The sequence below is a fragment of the Lactuca saligna genome, chromosome 2, assembly GCF_052625555.1.
Source record: "Lactuca saligna cultivar CGN05327 chromosome 2, ASM5262555v1, whole genome shotgun sequence".
Lineage (NCBI taxonomy): Eukaryota > Viridiplantae > Streptophyta > Magnoliopsida > Asterales > Asteraceae > Lactuca > Lactuca saligna.
Genome location: NC_136418.1, coordinates 177,610,263 through 177,634,301, shown reverse-complemented (window position 1 = coordinate 177,634,301; position 24,039 = coordinate 177,610,263). Strand labels below are relative to the sequence as shown.

At 32.1% G+C, this 24,039-nt stretch overlaps 1 protein-coding gene and 1 long non-coding RNA gene across 6 annotated transcripts; both read right to left on the bottom strand.

Annotated features, from left to right (window-relative positions):
• Positions 1–4,859: 4,859 nt before the first annotated feature.
• On the bottom strand, positions 4,860–8,538 carry LOC145032985 (uncharacterized). Its single transcript, XM_078981962.1, has 2 exons — positions 5,562–8,538; positions 4,860–5,459 (listed from the first exon to the last, which is right to left on the bottom strand). The coding sequence occupies exons 1-2, from the start codon at positions 8,536–8,538 to the stop codon at positions 5,056–5,058; spliced, it is 3,381 nt and encodes a 1,126-aa protein (XP_078838088.1). The 3' UTR covers positions 4,860–5,055.
• Positions 8,539–11,207: 2,669 nt separating this feature from the next.
• Positions 11,208–13,850, bottom strand: LOC145032984 (uncharacterized). 5 transcript variants are annotated; one of them, XR_013677256.1, is made up of 5 exons: positions 13,516–13,850; positions 12,540–12,648; positions 12,056–12,433; positions 11,621–11,656; positions 11,208–11,483 (listed from the first exon to the last, which is right to left on the bottom strand). It is a non-coding gene; the product is annotated as an uncharacterized LOC145032984 (long non-coding RNA). The 5 variants fall into 5 exon arrangements; XR_013677254.1 differs by having other exon boundaries at positions 12,540–13,850; XR_013677258.1 differs by lacking the exon at positions 12,540–12,648.
• Positions 13,851–24,039: the final 10,189 nt, after the last annotated feature.

The following is a 24,039-nucleotide window of genomic DNA, read 5'->3' as shown; positions in this document are numbered from 1 at the left end:
CGTATTTATTTAAAGAGAAAATTACAAATATAGTCTAATTTCTTAATTACTTAGTAGAAAATAACTAAAAAACTAAAATTACAAAAATAACCACTAAAATCGCAAATGAACTTGATCTGCGATTTTACTTGACCATTTGCGAACATACAAGTCGCTAAAGCATTTATACGTTCGCAGATGGACTTTTCCATTTGTAATTTTGCACCCATCTTTGATTTCCCTTTTTTCAAGTGTATAAAAATAGAATTTTTTCTTCTTTTATTTCTCAAACTTTTTGTTGGAGAATTTTCACTCTAGAGGCACTATGGAGGAATTCATTTTATTAGAGAGATTTTAAACAAATTTTCTAAAGAAATAACAACTAAAGTGATAATTTTTTGCAAAACTTTATATATAATAAGGTTGTTTCGTAGTCAAACCCTATTAATTTCGTAGTTAAAAAAAATAATAAATTTAAAAAAAAAATGCAAAATCATAGATGGGATGAGAGGAATCACAGATGAACTTAGTTAATCTGCGATTTTAGTCAGGGATAGAGGTATTTATGCGGGAAAAAAAAAACTAAAAACAAAACCACCTGCAAACGTATAAGTCGCTAAAGCACGACTATGCTTTAGCGACTTATACGTTCGCGTATGACTTAGAAAAATCGCAGATGAGCTAAAACCTTACCGAGTCGGATCAATTTTGTGGACTGAGACCGGGTCAACTGCCTAATCAACACAAATCAAATATTCTAACCAAACCGAGTAAAAAAAAACGACTGATCCTTGTCAACACCAAATCAAACAACACCTTAATCCATTTGTGATTTTGGTGGCTCAAAATGTAATTTAGTATATATATATATATATATATATATATATATATATATATATATATATATATTAACTATTTTCCACAAAAATAATTAACATATTTGGTTAAATTTACAATTTTCACTTATTTAAAGAAAAAACATCATAAATGGTCTCTATGGTTACCCAAAATCTGAAGTTTAGTCCCCGTGGTTTAAAAACCTCATAGATGGTCCCTGTGTTTTCAAAACTTTTGATGTTTGGTCCTTTTTGGTAACTCCGTTAAGTTTGTACGACATCCCATTACATTTTATCTCGTCTCCTATTGAGGTCAACAAAATCACTCCTTTGCATCCTTACTTGATTTGGGTTTGTTCTTGCTTGATTTCATTGTGGAAATTGAAACCTAAACTTCAGAACCTGCTCCAACGATGATCTTTGCAGTGGCGGGTGAAGATAGGGGCGCTGAATGTTGAACCACAAATCCATCTTCTCCGGTGGCAGTCTTGAACCACAAAATCGTTGTCTGCGTTGAAGGTGGCTTGATGTCAATTTTGTTGTTGAATGGTCGATGTTGCAGAAGGTGGCTTAAAGATAACAGATGAGGTCGATGGTGGCTGCGCATCTATCATAGCAAAAGAGAGTTGAGGGCTAGGGTTTAACTTCCCCGACGTCCTTCTCCCATATCAACTTCTGCTTCTTTTGATCTCAATCATCTTCTCTCTGATCTTCTTTTCATTTCGATAATTCCTCAAACTCCATTTACTGTACTTTGAATCTTGTTTTTGGTAGGTTTCTACCGGTTAAAGATCTAAAGATCTGAATCTCATGATTTTTTTGATTAATTGGAGCGTTTTCTAGTCGTAATCATATTAGATTAGAGAAAATTCTTTATTTTTACTTGTTACTTGTTGCTTAGTGTGATTAGATATTCTGATTGCTTGATCTGATTTTGTTTCTGTAAATGGAAGAGAGTAAAGGTGAGGGTTTTTCATTCATCTGCTCAGCTTTTATTTTCTTTTCTCAATTGCAGGTATGCTTAGAGCATCTCGATTTCGTGGATTTAGAAAAATGAGAAGAGAAAGGGAAATGGTGGGGTGGGAGTGGATCATAGACAAAGATTTTGGTTGTAGGGAGTATTGGTTTTAATGTATGTATATGTGTTGAGAGAGAGAGAGAGAGAGAGAGAGAGAGAGAGAGAGAGAGAGAGAGAGAGAGAGAGAGTTTTAATGTCTGTATATGTGTTCAGAGAGAGAGAGATATTTTATATATTAAATAATTATACTTAGTTTTTTCTTTTTTTAAAAAAACTGAAAAGATCATAGATGGTCCCTGTGGTGTGAAATGACGAAAATGCCCCTCAATTAACGGAGTTAGGGATAAGGACCATCTGTCAAAAGTTTTGAAAGCACAGGGACCACTTATGAGATTTTTAAACCACGGGGACTAAACTTCAGAATCTGGGAAAACATATGTTTTTTCTATCTTTTAAATATGTTGTGTAGGATAACCCAATAAAAAATAATAGAAAATAAACATAATCAAAATAGAAAAACTACAATCAAATAAATAAGAGCATTAGATGGTTGAATATATAAATAAAAATGTTACATAAACATACATTTAAAAATCAAAAGAAAAAACTAACATTCGTGAACTTTGCTCAAACAAAAAACCTATATCCATTTTATGGATCTTCTTTCTCCATTTAACACCATTCAACCATAGAAACTTGATGACAATTCTTCACTAACCTGCAATCAAAATATATTTTTTTTGAAAAAGAAGAAGCAGAAAGATATTCCAAACAAAACGTTGATGTTTGGAGAGTCACATTCAAGATTGAGTAATACACACAAATCACATATAAAGATTAAATGAGAAACTTAAATATAAAGAAAGAATAGAAAAGCTTCATTTGTTTTGGTTGAAATAAAAAATCATATTACAATTACCATCGATGCGACATAACCCATTTCTTCAAATCATCATATTTGGATCGTGAATGCTTCAACTATATGAAAACTTTTGAATCACAATATCTTCAAATCATTCTTACATGTAAGATTTTATATAACACAAAAGACACAAAAGATTGACATTTTTATAGTAAACTTTTCACTAAATGCTAATTAAACATAATATAAGTTATAAAACTTTTGAGTGTTAAATCCTAATTAAGAAAACTTTTGAGTTGCATTAGTTAAAAAAAAGGGTTTCAAATGAATGTGGTTTGAGAAAGTTAAAAAAAGGAGTTTCAAATGCATGAAATTTAAGAAAAAAATGCTAGCTTTATAAGTATGTATGATGTTAAGCGCAAAAACACCATATAATCCACCTCTCCTTCCTTTGTTCTTGTTCTGAAACATGCAACTCAAACCGCCATCACCATAGGAGACTGTTGCCTCAAACCTGCAACTAGATCGGAAAACCCACCATTCATCGAATTTGGAAAATCCTCCGATCTAAACCCTCAGACAATAGAAACAAACACGAAGAAACTATAGATCAAGCCTATAATAGGGGAAATCGATGACATCATGGCGAAAGGGGAGAAGTGGATATAAGGTATGGGATGTGGGTGTCAGCTTCGATTTCGTTTTCAGAGAGAGGCATATTAAAGAGGAGCAATTGATTCCTCCATCTTCTTTCGCTCTTATTCATCGGCATCATGATGACATGGATTCAGATGGACCAGATGATGATGATAGCTGTTCTTCCTACTTTACAGGCGTCAATTTGAATTTTTTGGGATTTTTATGGTTTGTTTTTAGGATTATCATCTGGTTTTGTTTTTGGGATATTCATTATGTTTCTAGAACCCTAAGTAATTGATTTCAATAAGCTGAAAAAAGAGATGTTGAAAATTAAAACAAAGATTGTATTTCTTGTGTAATAAATGGTCGAATGTCTTTGTTTTCTAGGTTAAATCAACACTAATCCATTTTTGTAAGAGTAAAAAGAGCTGGAAATATGGAGCATATACTCATTCTTGAACCATACATCAAAAGTGGGGAGATTTATGGTGTTGCAGATTTTGGTGCTTGTGTTTATACCACGGGACTAAACTTCAAATTTTGGTAACCACGTGGATGTTTTTTCTTATTTAAAAGAGTGTTTCCTTGGGCATTCTTCTTTAGCTTGAACGATAAAATTCATAGCGCACACTCATTTATCACAGTGGTTGCATCTCCACTCATTGCCAAATGGGATTTAGTTGTAAAAATAGAAAAAAGAAACATTCAATTGTAAAGACAAATACAATTTTTTCCATTTTTATCTTCTGATTCTATCTCGACCGACTCAAAGAGAGCGACAGGAGGTTTAAGCGGTGGAAGTTAAAGTTTGATCGACAGCAAGATTGGGAATCAGTTTCATAACGGAATCAGTGGGTTTGATGTTTATACGAATGAAACTGAGGTATGTAAAGCCTAATGTTCTATGGATGATTCTACCAATCTTAATGTCATTCTTGCTGTTTACCGAAAGATGATGTAATTTTGTTGGAGTACACATATTACGAAGTATGAGAACCCTACTTATGTTAAAAATGATAAATCTGGGGTTTTGGGTATTTAGTCGGATTTTTACCTGAAAGATGCTTTAATACTTGGAAATCCTTCTTTGTAATACGTGGTTGTTGTGGCTAAAATTACTGTGATTAATTATGAAATGGTGTCATTTTATATGTTTAAAACTTCAACAAAATTGTGCAAATAGTATGAAACAGAAATGGTGATTTTGCTCTATATGACTGTTTGTAATATTTAAAGCACAACCAAGCATAGAAATTAGAAATAGCTACACTTATAGCGTTTTGTGTCTAGAATGATATCATCTATGACGTTGATAAATAACTATGTATTTCAGTAAAGGATGAGGAATTCGATTGATAAGTTGTAGAGGGAAAAGGTAAACAAGGTCGGAATGTTGTTACTTGTTAGTTCAGAGAGGTGAGTTTCAAGATTATTCATGAAAATTGGGTACAAGTCAAATCATTTAAGTAATGTAAATGCAATACTTGAATGGCTTCTAACTCATATATCGAGTTGAATTGAAATGTCAAATATGAAGTAGAAGATATATTAGAAATGCACACACCATATGAAGCAGTGATTACCTAACTAACGAGTAACCACCCAAGTTTGGTGTGTGATGAACTAACTAATGAGATACATAAGACGGACAAACACTACTAATATTTTGTAATAAAGACAAGTGCCTCTCAGGAAAGGCAGAGGGTTCTTTAATTATGTTTTCACTTAGGAAGATGAGAGAACAAGGAGCCATGGAAATTTTGCAGTGTATCCAGAATTTTCTGCAATTCATGGACAACATTTTTGATATTCATCCGCTGCGGTGGGGAATCCACTGAGCATGATACTCCAATCTTGATAGTTGAAGCCAAGAATTCCTCTATTTTCTTTGCATTTGCTATTGTACGTTGCGTAGGAATAGCATCCTCTTGAAGAAATTTCAGAAGATTATCATCAATAGCATCGATTACATGGTCTGGCAAGGCCATGTATGCAAACTTATGAAGGCTAAGGCCTTTGTTAAAGATGTCGTCTGTAGGCCTCTTCCCAGTTATCACCTCCAACAATAGTATTCCAAAACTGTAGACATCCCCACTGCTTGTCATCTCACTCCCAACACCATACTCTGCAACTTATAAGTAATGACATCAAAAAAAAAAAAAAAAAAAAAAGGTAACACTATAAAATATAAATAAATATTAGAATCTGGGAATACATGAACTTTTACCTGGAGGTGCATATCCAATTGTTCCTCTAATGCCACTTGTGCTGTTTTGGTTTGAATTTGCTCCAAGAAATCGAGCTAAACCGAAGTCTCCAACATGGGCCACCATATCATCATCCAACAGAATGTTGCTAGGCTTCAGGTCACAGTGAAGGATGGATGACTGGCAGTGATTGTGAAGATAATCAAGTGCAGATGCGACATCAATGAGAATATTTATTCTCTGGAAAAGATTCAGTCTGGATGTATTTGCACTTGAATGCAACCAATCATGTAAGCTCCCATTGGGCATGAACTCATATACCAAAGCTTTGAAATCATTGCCTTGAAAGTCAAGACTTGAACATGAAGTTATTATTTTCAACAGATTCCGGTGTCGAATGTTCCGCCGTGCTTCACACTCCGCTATAAAGCTTCTGTGGGCACCTCGGTTTTGCAGATGAACAACTTTAACTGCAACAGTTGTATCATCAAGGACTCCTTTATAAACAGAGCCAAACCCACCCTCGCCAATCAAATTGGCTTGGGAGAAGCCGTTGGTAGCCTTTAGAATTTGAGCATATGATACTTTCATGAACCGTTCGTCCCTCGATGATTGAGATGGTTGACTCTTCCTTTTCTTACACCAAACATATGCAAAACATAATATGGTGAAAAGTGTGGATGCAGTTAGAATGAGTATGGCGAACAAAGGTAACTTTTTGTTATGCTTCTTTGTATTACATTTGGGCAACCTAATTTCAGCCAAGCCACCACAAAGCCTATTATTACCCAAAACAGAGAATGCACTTGCATTTGCAAATACTCCGATCACGGGTACATTGCCCTGGAAGTCATTAAAGGACAGGTTTGCATATTCTAATAAGGGCAACCGTTCCAAGAATCGAGGAAATTGGCCAGATAAATTATTATGAGAAAGATCAAGTGTCGAAACTGCTCTCATGGAACTTAATGATGTTGGTATTTCGCCTTGAAATAAGTTACCTTTGAGGGATAAGAATACAAGGCTAGTGCAACCACCAATGCTACTAGGAATGTTACCTGATAAATTATTATTTGACAAATCTAGAGAAGTCAACATCTTGAGGTTGCCAACTTCTGTTGGAAGCGACCCGACCAGGTTGTTTTGAGAAAGATTTAGTATGATGCTTAGAGATGAAAGTTGAAGAAGTTGTCTAGGTATTCCCCCGCTGAGTTGATTGTCATCAAGGTGCAACTCCAATAGATTACGACAATTTCCCAGGCTTGATGGAATGTGCGATTCCAGTTTGTTTGAATTTAACCAAAGCTTAGTCAACAATGATAAGTTTCCAATGGCATCTGGAATCGGCCCTGAAAATTGGTTGTAACGTAGAGAAGCCATTTGTAGGTTCTGAAGCTTACCAATGGTTGAGGGGATTTTTCCAGTAAACTGGTTATCTTCTAAACCTAAATTGGTCAAGCCAATTAGATTGCCTATACCTGGAGGAAGGTTTCCATGTATACGATTTCCTCCTAAACTTAGATAACTGAGCCGATCAGAAAGATTACCAATTGATGCAGGCAATGGTCCTTGAAACGTGCAACGAAAAAGATCCAATGTGTCTAATCTGCTACAGTTTTTCAAAGTATCAATAAACTTCATATCATCAGCACCTCCGGATCCATAGATGTTGTTACCACCAAAGGATATAAAATACATATCTTTCATTTCTGCAAAGTCAATTTCCAACTTCCCACTGAAGTTGTTTAGATGGACTTCAAGAAAATCTAATTTCGAACAATTAGATATCGAGGGTGGAAGAGTTCCGGTGAGTTGGTTACCCCATAACTGAAGGTACCTAAGATTCGGGAGCATTGTACCTAAAGCTGAGGGAAGACTACCGGTAAGCTGATTCTCAGCCAAGGAAAAATTGGTTAGGAGTGAGAGGTTAAAAATGGAATGAGGGATGGTCCCAGATAAGTTACAAGCACCAAGGTAAAGTTGTGTTAAGCTTTTCCAACGGCCTAAGGTGTCTGGAATGCTCCCACCCAATGGATTTCTGGTTGCAGAGAACATTTCCATTGATGTCATATTCCCCAACAGAGCCGGGATTCCACCGGTTAAGTTATTATCATAAACTCTAAACAAAGTAAGTTTGGAGAGGAAACTGATCTCTTTGGGTATGCTTCCAACTAGCTTGTTCTTAGAAAGTTCAAGCTCTTCAAGGTTAGAACAACGGGACAAGTTAGTTGGAATGACTCCGTTGAATTCGTTAGAGCCAAGATAGAGGAAACGTAGCCTAGAGAGACGACCCAGTTCATGAGGAATGGTTCCATGTAAGTTACAATCATCACAGTAAAAATTTGTTAAGCTTTTCCAATGGCCTAAGGTATTTGGAATGCTCCCTCCAAACGAATTTTCAGAAGCAGAGAACAGTTTCATTGATGTTATATTCCCCAAGACAGGAGGGATCCCACCTGTTAACTTGTTTGTACTAGCATAAAAAAAAGTAAGTTTGGAGAGAAAACTGATCTCTTTGGGTATGCTTCCAACTAGCTTGTTATCACCAATTCCAAGGTTTTCAAGTTTAGAACAATGGGACAAGTTGGTTGGAATGACCCCACTGAATTTGTTGTAGTCAAGAGAGAGGTCTTTTAGCCTGGAGAGACGACCGATTTCATGAGGGATGGTTCCTTGAAAGCTGTTGTTCCAGAGAGAAAAGAAACGAAGGAAGCTGAGGTTCCCTACATGAGGAGACAATGAGCCTTGTAGTCCTTGTGACTCCAGTAGTAGAACTGTTACTCTTCTATGCTGCCTCCCACATGAAACACCACTCCAATCACAGAAATGGAAGGAAGCGTTCCATGAGCTTAGAGCTTCTTCATTCCTGATCATTGACTTGAACTTCAACAAAGCCTGATAATCGGTCTCGTTACCATCATCAATGGAAGCTGAGATGGAGGCAGCAATCAGAAATATAACAAAACAGGAAAAGGACGTTGGTTGCCTTGTGTTCATTTTTGCAACTAAACTTAGCTAGTTGCTTGCTTTTATATCTAGGCATTTTGAGGACCCTACTCCAGTTATTTATTACAATAAAGGGGTCATTTGATATAGTGTCTGACTGGGTCCAAAAAAAGCCATTTGGCATGTTTGATGTGGAGGATTAGAAAGTGAGGGACTCGGTCCAACCTTTTCATCAGATTCGGTCCTAGCTTTCCAGTTAATTGATGGACCGGACCGGGAACAAAAAGAAAAGAAAGACTTTCCATTTTGCGCTCCACCTAAGAAAATAGAGAAAACTTCCGACGAATCAACAGCTACCTATTTCGTCCTTCATTCCTTCTTGTTCCTCATTTCGGGATTTCTCTATCTATTTCATACCATATTTTCTGATTTCTCCTTCTTCTTCCTTGTTTCTTTCTGAAATTTTGCTGCTATATCGTATGAGTTTTTGCTGACAAGTCGATTGGCTGTTTTGCTGTTTCTGTTTCTTCTGTTCCTGTTTTGCTGTTTCTTCCTTCTTGTTCCTGTTTTTCAGATATATGTATGTTTTTTTTTTTTTTTTAATAAATGTTTTTGTAGATGCTATGCGCTTTTATGTAATTTTGTTATACAAGAAATGCAAATGATGTAGAGTCGAATTTCTGTTAATATTACCTTTTTGCTGTTGCTGTGATTTATTTTGTTGTTAAAATTACATTGCTTGTTATTTTGCTAGTAGATGTCTTGTTATGTGTATGAACAAACTCACAAGGGTAATATGGTTATTTTTTTTATCATTCACCACAGTCAGAAAAATAATCAAACAATATAAACTCAGTCAGAACTTCTAATTCAATCTGTAATTCAAACTCAGTTAGCAACTATCAAACGATCCCTAACTCGTGATGATGATGTGATAGTTATTTTCTTTGTTTAATCATGAAGCGTTTTTTACATGACTTACACAAAATAATGGCAATAACTTTTTGACCAACCGATAATGCTACATAGTTGTTAAATATTCGACGTTGCAACAACTTTTCCCATTAGGAAACAAAGGTAACATAATTACTTTTCCCATTAGGAGACAAAGGCAACAAAAATTCTTTTCACATTAGAAGCCCAAGTCAACAACTTCTCCAACAAAGAAATTTGTGGGCTTAAATGATTTCCCTTAATTTATTTAAATCCCTGCATTTCGCGGATTGCTTAATGCTTTGTTGGACCTACTTCTAAAATTTCACAATAAAATTTTGGCCTTTGAGGTTTCTTTTAAACAATCTTACTTTTATTCCATTATAATATCAATAAGATAAAGGTTAAAGTCGAAATTACTACGCACTATTTTCTTTGTGATCACTTAGTCAAAATTTTGTTTTGTCTAAAAAGTCACCGAAAATTTATTTAGTCAACTGTCTTTATGACCAACAATGTCAGGATTTTATGTTTTTTTGCTATGAGTTTATTGATTTTTTTCTGTGTATATATATATATATATATATATATATATATATATATATATATATATATATATATATATATATATATATATATATATATATATACACACACTAACCGTTTACCCGCGCCAAGCGTCGGGTGTGAATAATTTGTTTCAATGATTTGTTTTTTTCCGGCGAACACTGATTAGTTTCAATTCAACGATTATTTTGCTTTAAGAAATATGTTATATTAAAAATTAGCTTCAATTCAATAATTTGTTTTCTTTCCGACCCACAATGTATTTTGTAATGTGTTTGCCGGGTTTGTATATGTTGAATAGGTGTTTTTATATGTTTGTTCTATTGTTACGAAAACATATAACTTTCTAATTCATGATAATATATTTGTGCAAACCATTTTTTTGTTTGTAAATTTAGAGAAAAAAACATATTTAAAGGTATGTTATTATTTTGTTTAAAAATAAACGTATGTCACATACGTTTTTTCATTTTTTAATATAATTAAAAAATGTATGTGGTTATATTTGAAAAAAAAATAACAAACTTTTAGTAGTTAATCATAAAATACTTTTGAAAAAAAAGGGTAAAATCTAAAGATCGAATTTGTACTTACCTTATAACATCTCATATATATGGATATAATGCTAATGTTTTAAATTTAGAATAATTTCATTTTATATTGCATATGATATGTATATTAGTTTTTGTCATAGATTCAATTTTATTAGATAATTTAATTTTATTTTATTATCATCACTTCAACTTTTTTAGTAGAATAATTTTGTGATCATTTTAATTGTAAAAGGATAAACGATGATTTATGTGAACCAACGATTGAGTTTGTCAAATTAAAATGAAAGTTATTATTTGTAACTGTTTGTTCATGTTTTGATTTTATTATTATTATGTATAATGCTTAGTTTGTTGTGAGATCATGAGTTATATACATGCAATTTCAAAATTTTAAAGGTTATTTTCTATTTTACATTTATTGAGAAATATTTTATTTAATCGTATAAATAAAAGTAAATAGGATTTTATATAGTAAAAGAATAAATATAATTTTATGTACTCATAATGGAATTCATGCAAGTATTAATCGGAAAAATATAAAATATTAGAATATGTATGAACATGTAATCAATACAAACTACAGTGGATCCAGAGAGATTTCATAAACATTTTTTATACTCAAATTTTTGCAAATAACTTGATGTTGTGCTCTTTTAGCATTAACAATGAGAAATACTTATTTTTTTTATATAAAAATAAAATTTAACCACCCAATTATTCAACAACAAAACCAAAGGGAATAGCATACGGACAGAAAAACAACAGCGAAAGATAGCTACATAATCAATTTTAATCTCATTTAACAATTAACACCATTGTAGATATGGGTAAGTAACCTATATCACATGCATCAATCTCTAATCATGATCTCTTCTTGGCTCTTTTCTAAGGAAGAAAACAAAAACATGCATCACTCCTTCTCAAGGTTGCTTGACAGATAATCTATAAATCAATCCAAAGAGAGATTATAAACATTACAAAAATATCCGTCCACAGATAAATTTATCTGGAATTAATAAAATTTCAATCTCACTGCTATGTTATAAACAAAATGTATTTAGTGTCAACAAAAAACATACCTACAATGGTATCTCATAGGCATCCATTGTATAAACCTGGGGAATAAGGTTTAAACATTGTAAGTATCTACTACAATCAAATGGAGCATTATAATGGAAAGAAGATAACATGCGTTATGCAAGCAATAGACAATAAAAGATGGCATTAGAGAACCATGACAAATCTACATGAAACCTTAAATCTAACAAACACAATATCAATAAACAATATAAGTGATTAAGGAGAATGAAGAAATTTTGTGAACCACCTTATACATATAATACTTTTAAGTGAAAACGTTTCCATGCATCCTTTCTTTATATAATCTCATTACCGCTCCATGGTTTTCCCATAAAATAACAATTGTCTAACCTTAATATGTTTGTGTTTTGTTGCTTGTGTAAATTTTCATTTGTTAGTATGTACCAATACACAATATTAAAAAAAAAACATACCAATACAGATCTACAAGCCATGTGGTTTGCTGACTGGTTCAAGTTCTTCAACTATGACAATTCCCACTTTAACCTGCATAAAGAACATAAAGAACATGGGAAATAGACTTAAATTTATGAAGACTTATAGAAACTCCATTAAACTTTTGTCTAGTAATTATGTCGAGAGGCTTACCACCATGCATATGTTATTATTCAATGTCAAGGAAGAAAAAACTATACAAAATAATAGGAATAGAGAATCAAGTGGAAATAAACATATACATAAACAAAATCGTTTTCTACAATTCCCAAAAGGAGTTGAATCACCTGGAAAAAAGAACAATACAAATAGCATTCAAAGATTTGATCTTATTTCTAGATGTTTCCAAAACTGCCCTGCAAATTAGAAAATTAAACTTACAGGCAAATCCAAACACATTTTTACTGATATAGCCACATATAAACACAAAACTCATTTGTGGTAGATATCAAAGTACTATACATCAAGGGGATTTAGGGGATTCCCCTACTCTGTTTCGGTTTATTAGCCTTTAGGTAGATGCTGCCACCATAACCACCTCAGCCTTTGGTACCTCCAATACCTAATTTTACTGAAAATTGCAGAATCAACTTCAAGATTTCTAAATCAAAGGAATTTTAATACGATTTTACAAAAATCGGAACTTTGGGGGATTACATGTTGTGAAGCTTAAAAATGAAACAACATGAAAGAAATAATCACATGTCCTCATTAAAAAACGTCCACCACTTCACATACCAATTGAATTAAAACCATGAGATGTAAAAACTCACCTTTAAGTCAAGTCTGGTAACATTTCTACCTCAATAGTGATTCAAAACACTATCTTAAGCCTCTCAGTCATCCATATACTTTATCGAGGAAGAAAGTGAGACTCAATGAACTTTCAATGTTGTGATTGGTAAAAAAGGTTGCAGACAGCATCGAGAACAAGTGGTGATAGAGGGGATCCAAAGAAAAATAACCCTACTTTCGTTCAATCCAAATCATAAAATCTAGCAGGTTCTACAAAATTGCAAGTTTCTATTAAAACCAATTTTGCCAAGTTTTCCTTCAAGATATCCAAATCTAAAAACCCAATTATCACCCAGTTTAATCAATCGATCAAACAAAATTGCAGGTTTACGGAACAACAAAATCATTAAATCATGAAATCCGAATTGCACATTCTCACTAAAAGAAGCGAGAGAGAAAGAAAATCATCCGATGTTGCTGTGGTTGGCAAATTAGTTAGTGACTTATAAGCTACCATTAATGATGCATATGATTATATAATATGACGACTGACAACAGGAGAAGTGACCGGGTGCACCCCCAACCAACCTTAACTTAAAATCAACTGAATATATCAACAATTAGACATATCATTTTATAAGCGACCAGATGATTAGTGAAAAAAAATCAAGATTCAATAAAGGTGAAGTAATTATCAATTTACTTGATTGGAGTTTGGAGTGTGTGACATTGGCGTTGATGGGAACGACGGGATAGGGTTAGGGTTTCTCATCTCGACAGAAGGTAGAAGCGACAGAGGGGGCGGTGAACGGCGGTGGCGGAAATGGTGGACTTCCAGGGGGTCGATCATCTAGTTGAGAGGGAAGAACAAGGTGGACGGTGACATACTTTTGGGTTGCAGCAACGACGTCATGAGGGTGGTCGTAACGGAGGCCTACTGAAGATTCAACAGAGCAAGTAGAGAGAGAAGAGATTTGGGAGCAACGATGGTATATAGGTGACATTAGGGTTTTCCACGTTTAGACGTAGGGGCGTTTACGTTTTCATTATGCTTAATAGATTTGTACATAATGTTATAATAGGTGTACCTATTAATTTTCAAGAAATGAGCAATATGTTATATATATATATATATATATATATATATATATATATATATATATATATATATATATATAGATAGAGTGGTTCAAATAAGAACCAAAAAATGTTAAGAACCCGAAGAACTATTTTTAAAATGTTTTAATTAAGACATTTTGAACGTATCCAACATTAATATTTTATTAAACAAACTTTTTCATTTTCTAGTTTATAAACTACTTGCATGCAACTTGTTGTCGGACCACCATCACACCTTCGACGGACTGTCTTCGGATTAACATTAAATTCAGTAGTATTTTTCTGGTCGTATTCACAGCTTAATAAAAACAAACATTGTAACTCTCATTTATTTGGTAATAACTTTTTATTTTTCCAACCAAAATATACAAAATTTTAGTAAAAAAAATAGTTATATCTTGAAAAAAAATCAAGTTTCTTTTTTCTAAATTGTAGATTTATTTAAAAAATATATCATGTATAAGAAATATTTAATGTTCACAGTTTATTAAACATATTAACTTACTAATTCACAATCTATTAATTTCATTCATACATTTATTCGTATTTTAACATAAATTTTATATAATATACAGAACTTAATACATGCCACTATCAGTTTAATACATAAATTTCACAATTTAATACAATCTGTTTTACACTAATTCATATATTCATAAAAGCCAAACTCAAACTTTATCAGCACCACAAACTACCACACGTCGCCATCAACCACATGTGTCATTATAGTAACCATCATTCCCTCAAAATCATATATGTAGACATTATATTCATGTTTAATAAACCAATTAATTCTCTAATTCAAAGTTTAACGCAAAATAATAATAGAAACTAATATATTTTAACATATTTATACAACATAATAAATTTTTATATTTATAAGGAAATTAATACAAACATTCGTAAATACAAAAGTCAAATTTTAACACAATATTCATTAAAGTTCACAGTTTAATACAGTCAATTCACAACTTAATACTGTCAAGTTACAATTTAATACACAAAATTCACATCTTAATATGATAAATTCACTGTATACGCAATAACTATACATTTACAATTATATTCTCAACTTAAAACTTATATTTATATCTTTAGATCTATAGCCTAGTGTTTCTTTCAAAGTTTATTTACACAAATATTTAGAAATCAACGTTTACATACTTTATTCAAAAATAAATAAAATTAGATCCGTGTATAGTGTTTTTTTTTTCAACTTATATTTTAGAAGCAAACAAATAATTCATAAAAAATTTACAGCTTAATACAGTCAATTCACAACTTAATATAATTAATTCACAATTTAATACAGTCAATTCACATTTTAATACACAAAATTTATAGCTTAACATAATGAATCCATAAGTTTAATACACAAAAAATATATAATCAAGAATTTAATTCACAGTTTAATAAAGTAGGTTATGAGTCTCATTCATAGTATTTACTACTTCAAAACATCCTTTATTTGTTGAAACATTTCATAAACACCTTACACACAAATTCATAGTTTATTAAAAGAGTTCATGACTCTCATTCATAGTATGTGTAGATTAAAAACATATTAATTCATCCATTCATAGTTAAAACTTATTTTAACAAAACTAAACAATAGTTGAAACATTAAAACATCACAATTCACAATTTAAAAAAAAATCACATTGTTTGAAAAAACGCTAACATAATAACCTACATTCCAAATTCAATTCACATCACAACAATCATAAAACATAAACCGTGAATAACAATTTAATACAAATATTATAACAAATAAATAAACAAGCATGGATTCACAATTTAATAGGAGTGGATTCACAACTTAATATTTTATGTAAATATTATAACAAATAAGAAAACAAACTTAGATTCACAACTTAATAGCAGCTAAAACTAAGTTAACAAAACCAAACAACAAATTAGAATTTTAAATATTAAATACACACATTAACAAAAAGAAAAAAACGATCAAAATAATCTATTTTTCATCACGTGGATCAAAGGCATAGCAAGAATTTTAGAATAGAAGGGGAATATATTATAATAGAATGATATATTCTAGAAAAATCAAACTCAAAACATGTATAATTAATAATTCAAAATTTTAAGATTTAAAATAATTAAATTCTTAATGAAATAAACAATCATGAAAATAAAACTAAAAAGTATAAAAACCAAAATAATTCCTATGTCATGTTTTTAGTTAATAATACTTTAATATTATACTACATAGCTCACTAGCTCTTAGATTGTAGTGATAGAAGCAAAAGTAAATAAAATATCAATTCGAATGTCATGATTATTTTTATGCATCCATAAATCAATATAAAGTAATATAATACCATGTCACCAATTTATAATATAAAACTATTATTTATTTATTAAATTTATTAAATTTTAAATAATAGAAAAATGAAAAACATATCAATCAAATATATGCAGGGGAAAATGGCATAATTACAACATAACATGATGCATATTAATTGGTGGATTTTGTTTTCTAAAAAACAATTTAAAAATAATATCTAGAAAATGATAAAAGTCATAAAGGTAGGATATACACAGTTGAAAAGAAAGCAAATATGTATTTAGCTATAAGTATGATAGATCTACGCATATAATAATACCATAAATTAAAAGAAAATATTAAAATATTACCTTTATTTTTCTCTCTAAAAGACAAGTTGCTGTAAATTTGGCTTCTTACTAAAATAATCACCTGTAAACCAACGAGAAACGTCTCCCTCTCCTACAGCACATATGAAGCTGCTTTTTTTTTTCCGGCAAACAGTAAGTGGCGAGCGGCGGGGTTGGTGGTCGGAGGTGAACAAGGTGGTTGGAGATAAAGCAAATCTAGAGGAATAGAAGTCAGAGTACATGTGGAAGGAACCGGTTGTGGTGGAACATTGCTAGTCATCGGAGTTTGTAGAGTTGGCCTCCCCGTTGACGGAACTCATAGATCTAACCACACCAATCACTAGAGCTCATAGATCTAGCATTGGTGCGTCAAACGACAATTAAGAACCGTAAGAACCATACGTTCGTACTTGTCATTTGCAGCATAACCAACAAGTTACATTTATGAGCCGGAATAGCAACCCATTTTTCATTTTATATCCGATATAGCATCATACTTTTGTTTTTTTTTTTTTTTTTTTTCACAAATTAGCATCATATTTTTGTTTTTGACAGCCCACTTTCATTTTTAACCCCAAATGACAGACTACTTTCATTTTTAACCTACAATTGCACCAAAGCTTCATTTTTAACCCTAATGACAACCTATTTTCATTTTTAACCCACAATTACACCAAAATTTAATTTTTAACCCAAAATGACAACCTACTTTCATTTTTAACCCTCAATTGCACCAAAGTTTCATTTTTAACCCAAAATGACAACCTACTTTCATTTTTAACCCATAATTGCACCAAAGTTTCATTTTTGTCCCGAAATGACAACATACTTTCATTTGAAACACATAACAACAACCAACATTTAGTTTTAAACACATAAATCAAAAATAATCTATTCATTCGAAAATAGTAAAAAATATTAAGAGACATAAAAATAATTCAGATTATGCATACATCGTTAACTAAAAAAGAATGTAAAAAATGCCACGAAGCATATGGAATTTTATTTTGCTCATAAAAACAACACATCTCATCATTGTTTCTCTTGCAACGATTCATCTGTCTGCAACGATTCATCTGCCTGAGTCATGAAAGAATCGTCAAGAAAATCTGTTTTGGTGGAGCATTTTCATCAATGAATGGAGCTGCAAGACTTATAAAAGAAGCTTCACCAACACCAACTAACCTAAAAACATTAAGGAATTACATCATGTTGACGAAGTGCCACATTTGATTAAATAAGAAGAATAAAAACTTAATTTTTATTTAGTATCTTACATTCACCACACTGTAATTATTCAAAAACTAATTGAAATTCCAAAATCAATCACAACAAAAATCCAAATTAACAAACCAACTGCAATAAGCCTAAAGGGATTCATGTTGCACATTAAACAAACACCAAAAAATGTAATTCGTCATGACAAAGACAAAAACATTGTTACCATCTTTCTCTATACTTAAAATCTTCATAAATCTTCAACTAACATCAAGTTATCTCACTAAATTGAAAAAAAAGGTGTATGATATGAAATGACATTTTGTCGAACGCTTGGCGGGCTAAGAAAAAAGTAGAACTTACACATATTTAATGAGAATCATAAATCAATTTCGACTCCAAATGAATAACTTTCCAGTGTTTTATTTCAGAAAAAGGACATCAAACAAAAGATGGAGAAAAAAAATCGAGCAATAAGCATTCAAGTTCAAGTTTTCTGAATTGAATTATGATTTCTTCGTTTTTACTGAATTCTTATTTCTTTAAAATCTGATCGAATTTGTTAAATCGGATTGTTTTGGAGGACCTCAATTTGTTGAACTCATGTTAGTTTTTCATATCGGCGCTAATGGAAACAATCAAAAATTAAGAAATAGAAAATGAAGGAAGGATCGATGTTATCGTAAACAAAAAAACAAAAGAATGAACGTAGATTTTGTATTTTAGAAAATTGCTTATTTAGCTAGAAAATCAAATCCTTTAACAAAACAAAACTACGATAGTTTTGAGTAGCGGATATACAAGTTAGCTACCTTTAGGTATATTCATTTTTCCATATATATATATATATATATATATATATATATATATATATATATATATATATATATATATTCATTTTATATGTTTTTTACACAATTTATCTTTACAACTTTATTATTTGACTTAGTTTTACATGTTTTTTTCACAATTAGTTTGTATAAACGAACTATGAAGAAACATGTAAAAATCAGCAAAAAATGAAGCTTAAAAAGGAATTGTGAAAAAAAAAACATATAAAAACGAAGTAAAAACTGATTATGAAAAAACATATAGAAACAAGGTAAAAAAAATGAAATTGTAAAATGGATATAAAAACGAAGTAAAATATAATATATGAAAACGGTTTGTGAAAAAAAAAGACATGTAAAAGGACTAGGTTAAAGTTAAAGGTCTCAAAAAAGGTTACAATCACAAGTCTTAATAATGGGGACATAGTTAAAGGACCTGAGAAAAGGAATATAATTATATGAATATATACTAACCTAACGACACGGGGGTGATATGTTTCTTTCAGGGCCAAGTTATGCAGTTAAAGTTAAAGGTCTCGACTCCCCATATGTGTTAGGATCTTGTTTGAAACTAGCTATGTGCTAGAAATGTTAAACTAGCTTTGTGCTAGTATTTCATGCTTACTTTATGTTAGAGTCATTATGATTTACAAGATTCCTGTTTAAGTTATTATGACATGCTAGAAGTTTATGAAATATATTTCAAGTTTTGATACTAGGTCAGAGCTCGTGTAGCTCACAAGTCTTTGGATTTACGTATTTTGTTTTTGTTAATGTTGTCTATGTACTTTACGTACTCATGTTTAGTATCAAAGGTATCAAGTGATAGAGGTGCAGTTGATAGGATTTTTTGAAGACCTAGTGTAGTATGTATAATACTTTCCTTAATCTATGGATGTGTGTCTTTTATAACACCATCAAATGTATTCTGATAATATTTGGAAATTTTTATAAGCTGTATTTTGACATGACTGGAAGTCATGCAAAATGTAATATTTTGTAACTTAAAATGGTTTTAAAAATCATGGGTGTTACAATCACCATAGGTACACAACTCTAGAAAGGAATTTAAGTGGAACAAAAGACTCTAAAACTAACTGCCATGAAGATGTCCTAAATATGAGAACATCTCTCTCTCTCTCTCTCTCTCTCTCTCTCTATATATATATATATATATATATATATATATATATATATATATATATTGTACAACAGTAAGAGTTGAAACAAATTGGCTAACCACATGAAATGGATGAGCTATATCCAAATGAGTGACTGTAAAGTAAACCAAACTACCCACAATAGTACGATACAATCTCAGATCTAATAAAAGGACACCATTATTTGGAAAATATCATGCATTGGTTTCAAGGGGTATGCTAATAATTATATCTTGTATGAAATACATATTTGATCTCTATGAAATACAAATGACTCAATCTAAAGTTTTCTTTTATATTTGGTTTTGGTTTTGGTCTTGGCCATGCCATGTTTACTTAAAAGATTAAAGAAGTTGCATATAAATAAAATGGTCATTTCCGTGTTGATTGTTTCGAGCCTAAACTTATCTATCTAATTTGGGTTAATGACCTAAGAGAGTAACAAGGTTTTAACTTTGTCCACATTAAGTACTTAAGTTTATTTATTTATTTTACATATTACACCAATATAGTTGTATATAATTGTTTAAAAAAGGTAATAAAGTTTTAATTTTGTCCACATTAGGTTCATAAGGTATTTTTTGTACATATTACACAAACATGATTTTTATAACAAACGAGGGGCAATAAAGTTTTAATTTTGTCCACATTAGGTCCTTATTTTTAATATTTTTATCATTTCATCTAACTCTTTTACAATTTATATTAGTATCTAGTGAGATGGCTTCATTATTTCATCTTCTCATTTTAGTCGCACATTCAACACAACCATGGTTTCAATTGAAATGTTAATTAACAATTTTTTGTCATTTTTACAAAAAAAAAACTAATAATATTCAAAGTCTTAGTGATTAAGACTATGTTTGGTGCGCCACAACTAGCTGATAAACTAGTTAATTTTTCGATCTTTTTTAAGTTGTCATGTTTGACAAACTAAAAAGTAGCTTACAACCTAATCCTTTAAAAAACTACTTAGACTAGTTTTTTTTTTTTTTTTTTTTTTTTTTTTTTTTTTTTTTTAATTTCCAAATATACCCCATAATTAATTAAGAAAACATATTTTTAAATGCCCTTTTATGTCACTATATAAATTTCAGATAGCTTATAAGCTAGTGACGAAGCTAGGGTCAAAGTAAAAGAGTATCCCCGAAAAGTAACGGGGTATCCCCGATAAGTAATGGTTCCGCCAACAGGGTATCGCCGATACATCATTACTTATCGGGGATACCACATTACTTTTGGCAGATACTCTTTTGCATTTTGGGGAAACTGTTAAATATACCCCGATCTGTCACTCGCTCATAAGTTATCTTAAATTTATATAATGATATAAAATGGCATTTAAAAAATATGTTTTCTTAATGAATTAAGAGGTATATTTGGAAATTAATAAAACTTTTAAAAAACTAGTCTAAGTAATTTTTTAAAACGCTAGCTTATAAGCTATTTTTTTGGCTTGCTAAACATGACAACTTAAAAAAGATTGAAAAATAAACTAGCTTATCAGCTAGTTGTGGCGCACGAAATATAACCTTAATCACTAAGACTTTGATAATTATTAGTTTTTTTTGTATGTGTGTAAAAATGACAAAAAATTGTTATGTAACATTTCAATTGAAACCGTGGTTGTGGTGAATGTGTGACTAAAATGAGAAGATGAAATAATGAAGTCATCTAATTAGATACTAATATAAATTGTAAAAGAGTTAGATGAAATGATAAAAATATTAAAAATAGGGACCTAATGTGGATAAAATTAAAACCTTATTACCCCTCTTTAAACGGTTATAAAAACCATGTTGGTGTAATATGTACAAAAAAAGACTATAAGGACTTAATGTGGATAAAATTAAAACCTTATTACCATTTTTAACGGTTATATATAACCATATTAGTGTAATATGTACAAAAAAACCTTAAAGACTTAATGTGGACAAAGTTGAAACATTATTATTATCCTCCTTGGTCATTAACCCATTTAATTTCATGTCGTGTCTTATCAAAATATTTTAATTAAACAAGTTGAAATCTATGACCCAAACATGTTTATTTGAGTGTTAGGTTTGTGTCGGATTCCATGTCGTATCGAAAATTTCCACCCTAGCTATGAGGAGACATTTATCAAAGTTGAAAATATGACGAATATACATACTTTGAAAACAGTTACATCTATTCGTCAGTGAAAGATCTTCTAAATAGATGTCAAGAATGCATTGTTGAACGATGATCTTCATGAGGAGGTCTACATGACTCCCTTAGGTATTGTTGAAGATCATCACTAGCCTAATGAAGTTTAATAGAGTTTATCCCTTTATAAAAAATGTTAGATTGTTCTAGAAGATTCTAGAACATAATGGAAGTCTATGGAATGTTCTAGAACATACAAGAAGATTCAAGAATATTATAGAACGAGATTAAAGACCCTAGAATGTTATAGAACATTTTAGAAGACTGTAGATGACACAAGAACGTCCTAGACTTATTGTAACACTCCAAATCAGGTATTACTCTTTAGACCCTTGAAATGGAAAAGATGGCATAAAAGGTCCCTTAGTACGCGGGGCGTACTCCAAGAGTACGCTTAGCGTACTAAGAATGCATGAACGCAGAGGGTGGCCGCGTACGCGACAGAGGGCCAAAACCCTAATTCTCGGACTTGACACCTTCTTAAACACCCTTAAGCCTCTTGGACCAAACCCTAATCAGCCTCCATAGCCTCATTTCTCCCTTCTACACCAGGGATACCTTGTGAGAGTGTTTTTGAGCTTAAGGAGTGTATTTGTGGCAATTTTAGAGTTCATTCAAGAAGAAGGATTTGCTAAGCAAGCTTGGAGTGGCATTGAGCTTCAAGAATCTGCATCTAGTTCACCTTGAAGAGCTTCTGGGGGTATAAAGCTTTGATCTTGCCATCTTATGCATTAGAACTAGCTAGGGTTTTCTATATTGTCCCTTTAGTTGGTTTTGGACCTTTTCTTGAGAGTTGAGCAACTCCAGAGACTGAAATGGTTAGATCTGAGCTTTGTGAGCATGCTAGATGCATAAAGGTGCTAGCTTGAAGAGTAACTAGACTCCATGCATGAGTTTAAAGGTTTACATGAAGTCCTAATGTGAAGAATGAAGTTTTTAAGTCTCATATAGCATACAAGGGCATAAAGTTTCCAAGTTTATGCCCTAGGACGTCTTAATGAGCTCGGATATGATATTAGACGTCAGAACATTGAGTATTAAGCACTTAATGGAAGAATGTGCTTAATTTGTTTGTACATTGAGCGTAACTTAGAGTATGCAGTGTGTGCAACTCAGGGAATCACTACTCTGCGTGTACCAGGGTGGTACGCAAGGCGTACACACCTCAGATGGGCTCGGACTTGTTTTGGGCTTGTAAGCCCTTTGGGACTTAATTAGTCATTGGGCCTGGTCATGTTTTGAGTTAGTGGGCTAGCTTATCTGTTTTGGGCTATGGTTATTATGGTTGGGCTTTATTTGGCCATGAGGCCTGTTAATGATTTTAGACATGAACTTTGGGCCCATTAGAAAATGAAGACTTTTTAGGCCATTGTGAAAGGACTTGGGGTTTGGGTTCTTCAATTGGATTGTGTTCAACCCTAACCTTGGGTAATGGTATTATTGTTCAACATGGGTGGTTACATACTATTAGGAGAGCAGCTTTCGGATTCAGCAGACAGAGGTGAGACTCCTCACTATACCAATGGGTCAAAGGCACCAAGGCCAACCCATTTTATGATATGTGGTACACTAGCTGAAGTTGTATTATGTGGCATGATAGTTGGTTATATGCTAGGAAGTATGCTAGTTGTATATGGGGTATGCTTGTATGGAAGACCATGGGAGATCCCATGACACCCGGATGTAAGACCATGTGGAGAGCCCATGACTTTCCTATTAAAGACTATGGGAGAGCCCATGGCACCCGGATGTAAGACCATATGGAGAGCCTATGAATTTCCTATTAAAGACCATGGGGGAGCCCATGACACTTAGGTGTAAGACCATGTGGGGAGCCCATGATATCCTGGAGTAAGACCCTAGCGTGAGCCCACGACATCCCTATATGTTGTATGCATGGATTATGTAGTTTATGTAGCTTATTAGCTAATATGGTATATGTGATTATGTGGATTGTGTGGGTATGCTCTGGGGAACTCACTAAGCATTAGCTTACAGTTTGTGGATTTATTTCAGGTACATCTAAGCCTAAGGGCAAGGACAAGGCTTGATGACGCGACATGCACTCTCTCTCAAGCA

What these genes read in the sequence shown, in the direction of transcription:
- LOC145032985 (XM_078981962.1), bottom strand. Translation starts at nt 8,538, where the DNA reads ATGAACACAAGGCAACCAACGTCCTTTTCCTGTTTTGTTATATTTCTG. An exon ending in AATTGGATATGCACCTCCAG is followed by an intron (nt 5,460 to 5,561) that starts GTAAAAGTTCAT and finishes TATAAGTTGCAG; the next exon opens with AGTATGGTGTTGGGAGTGAG.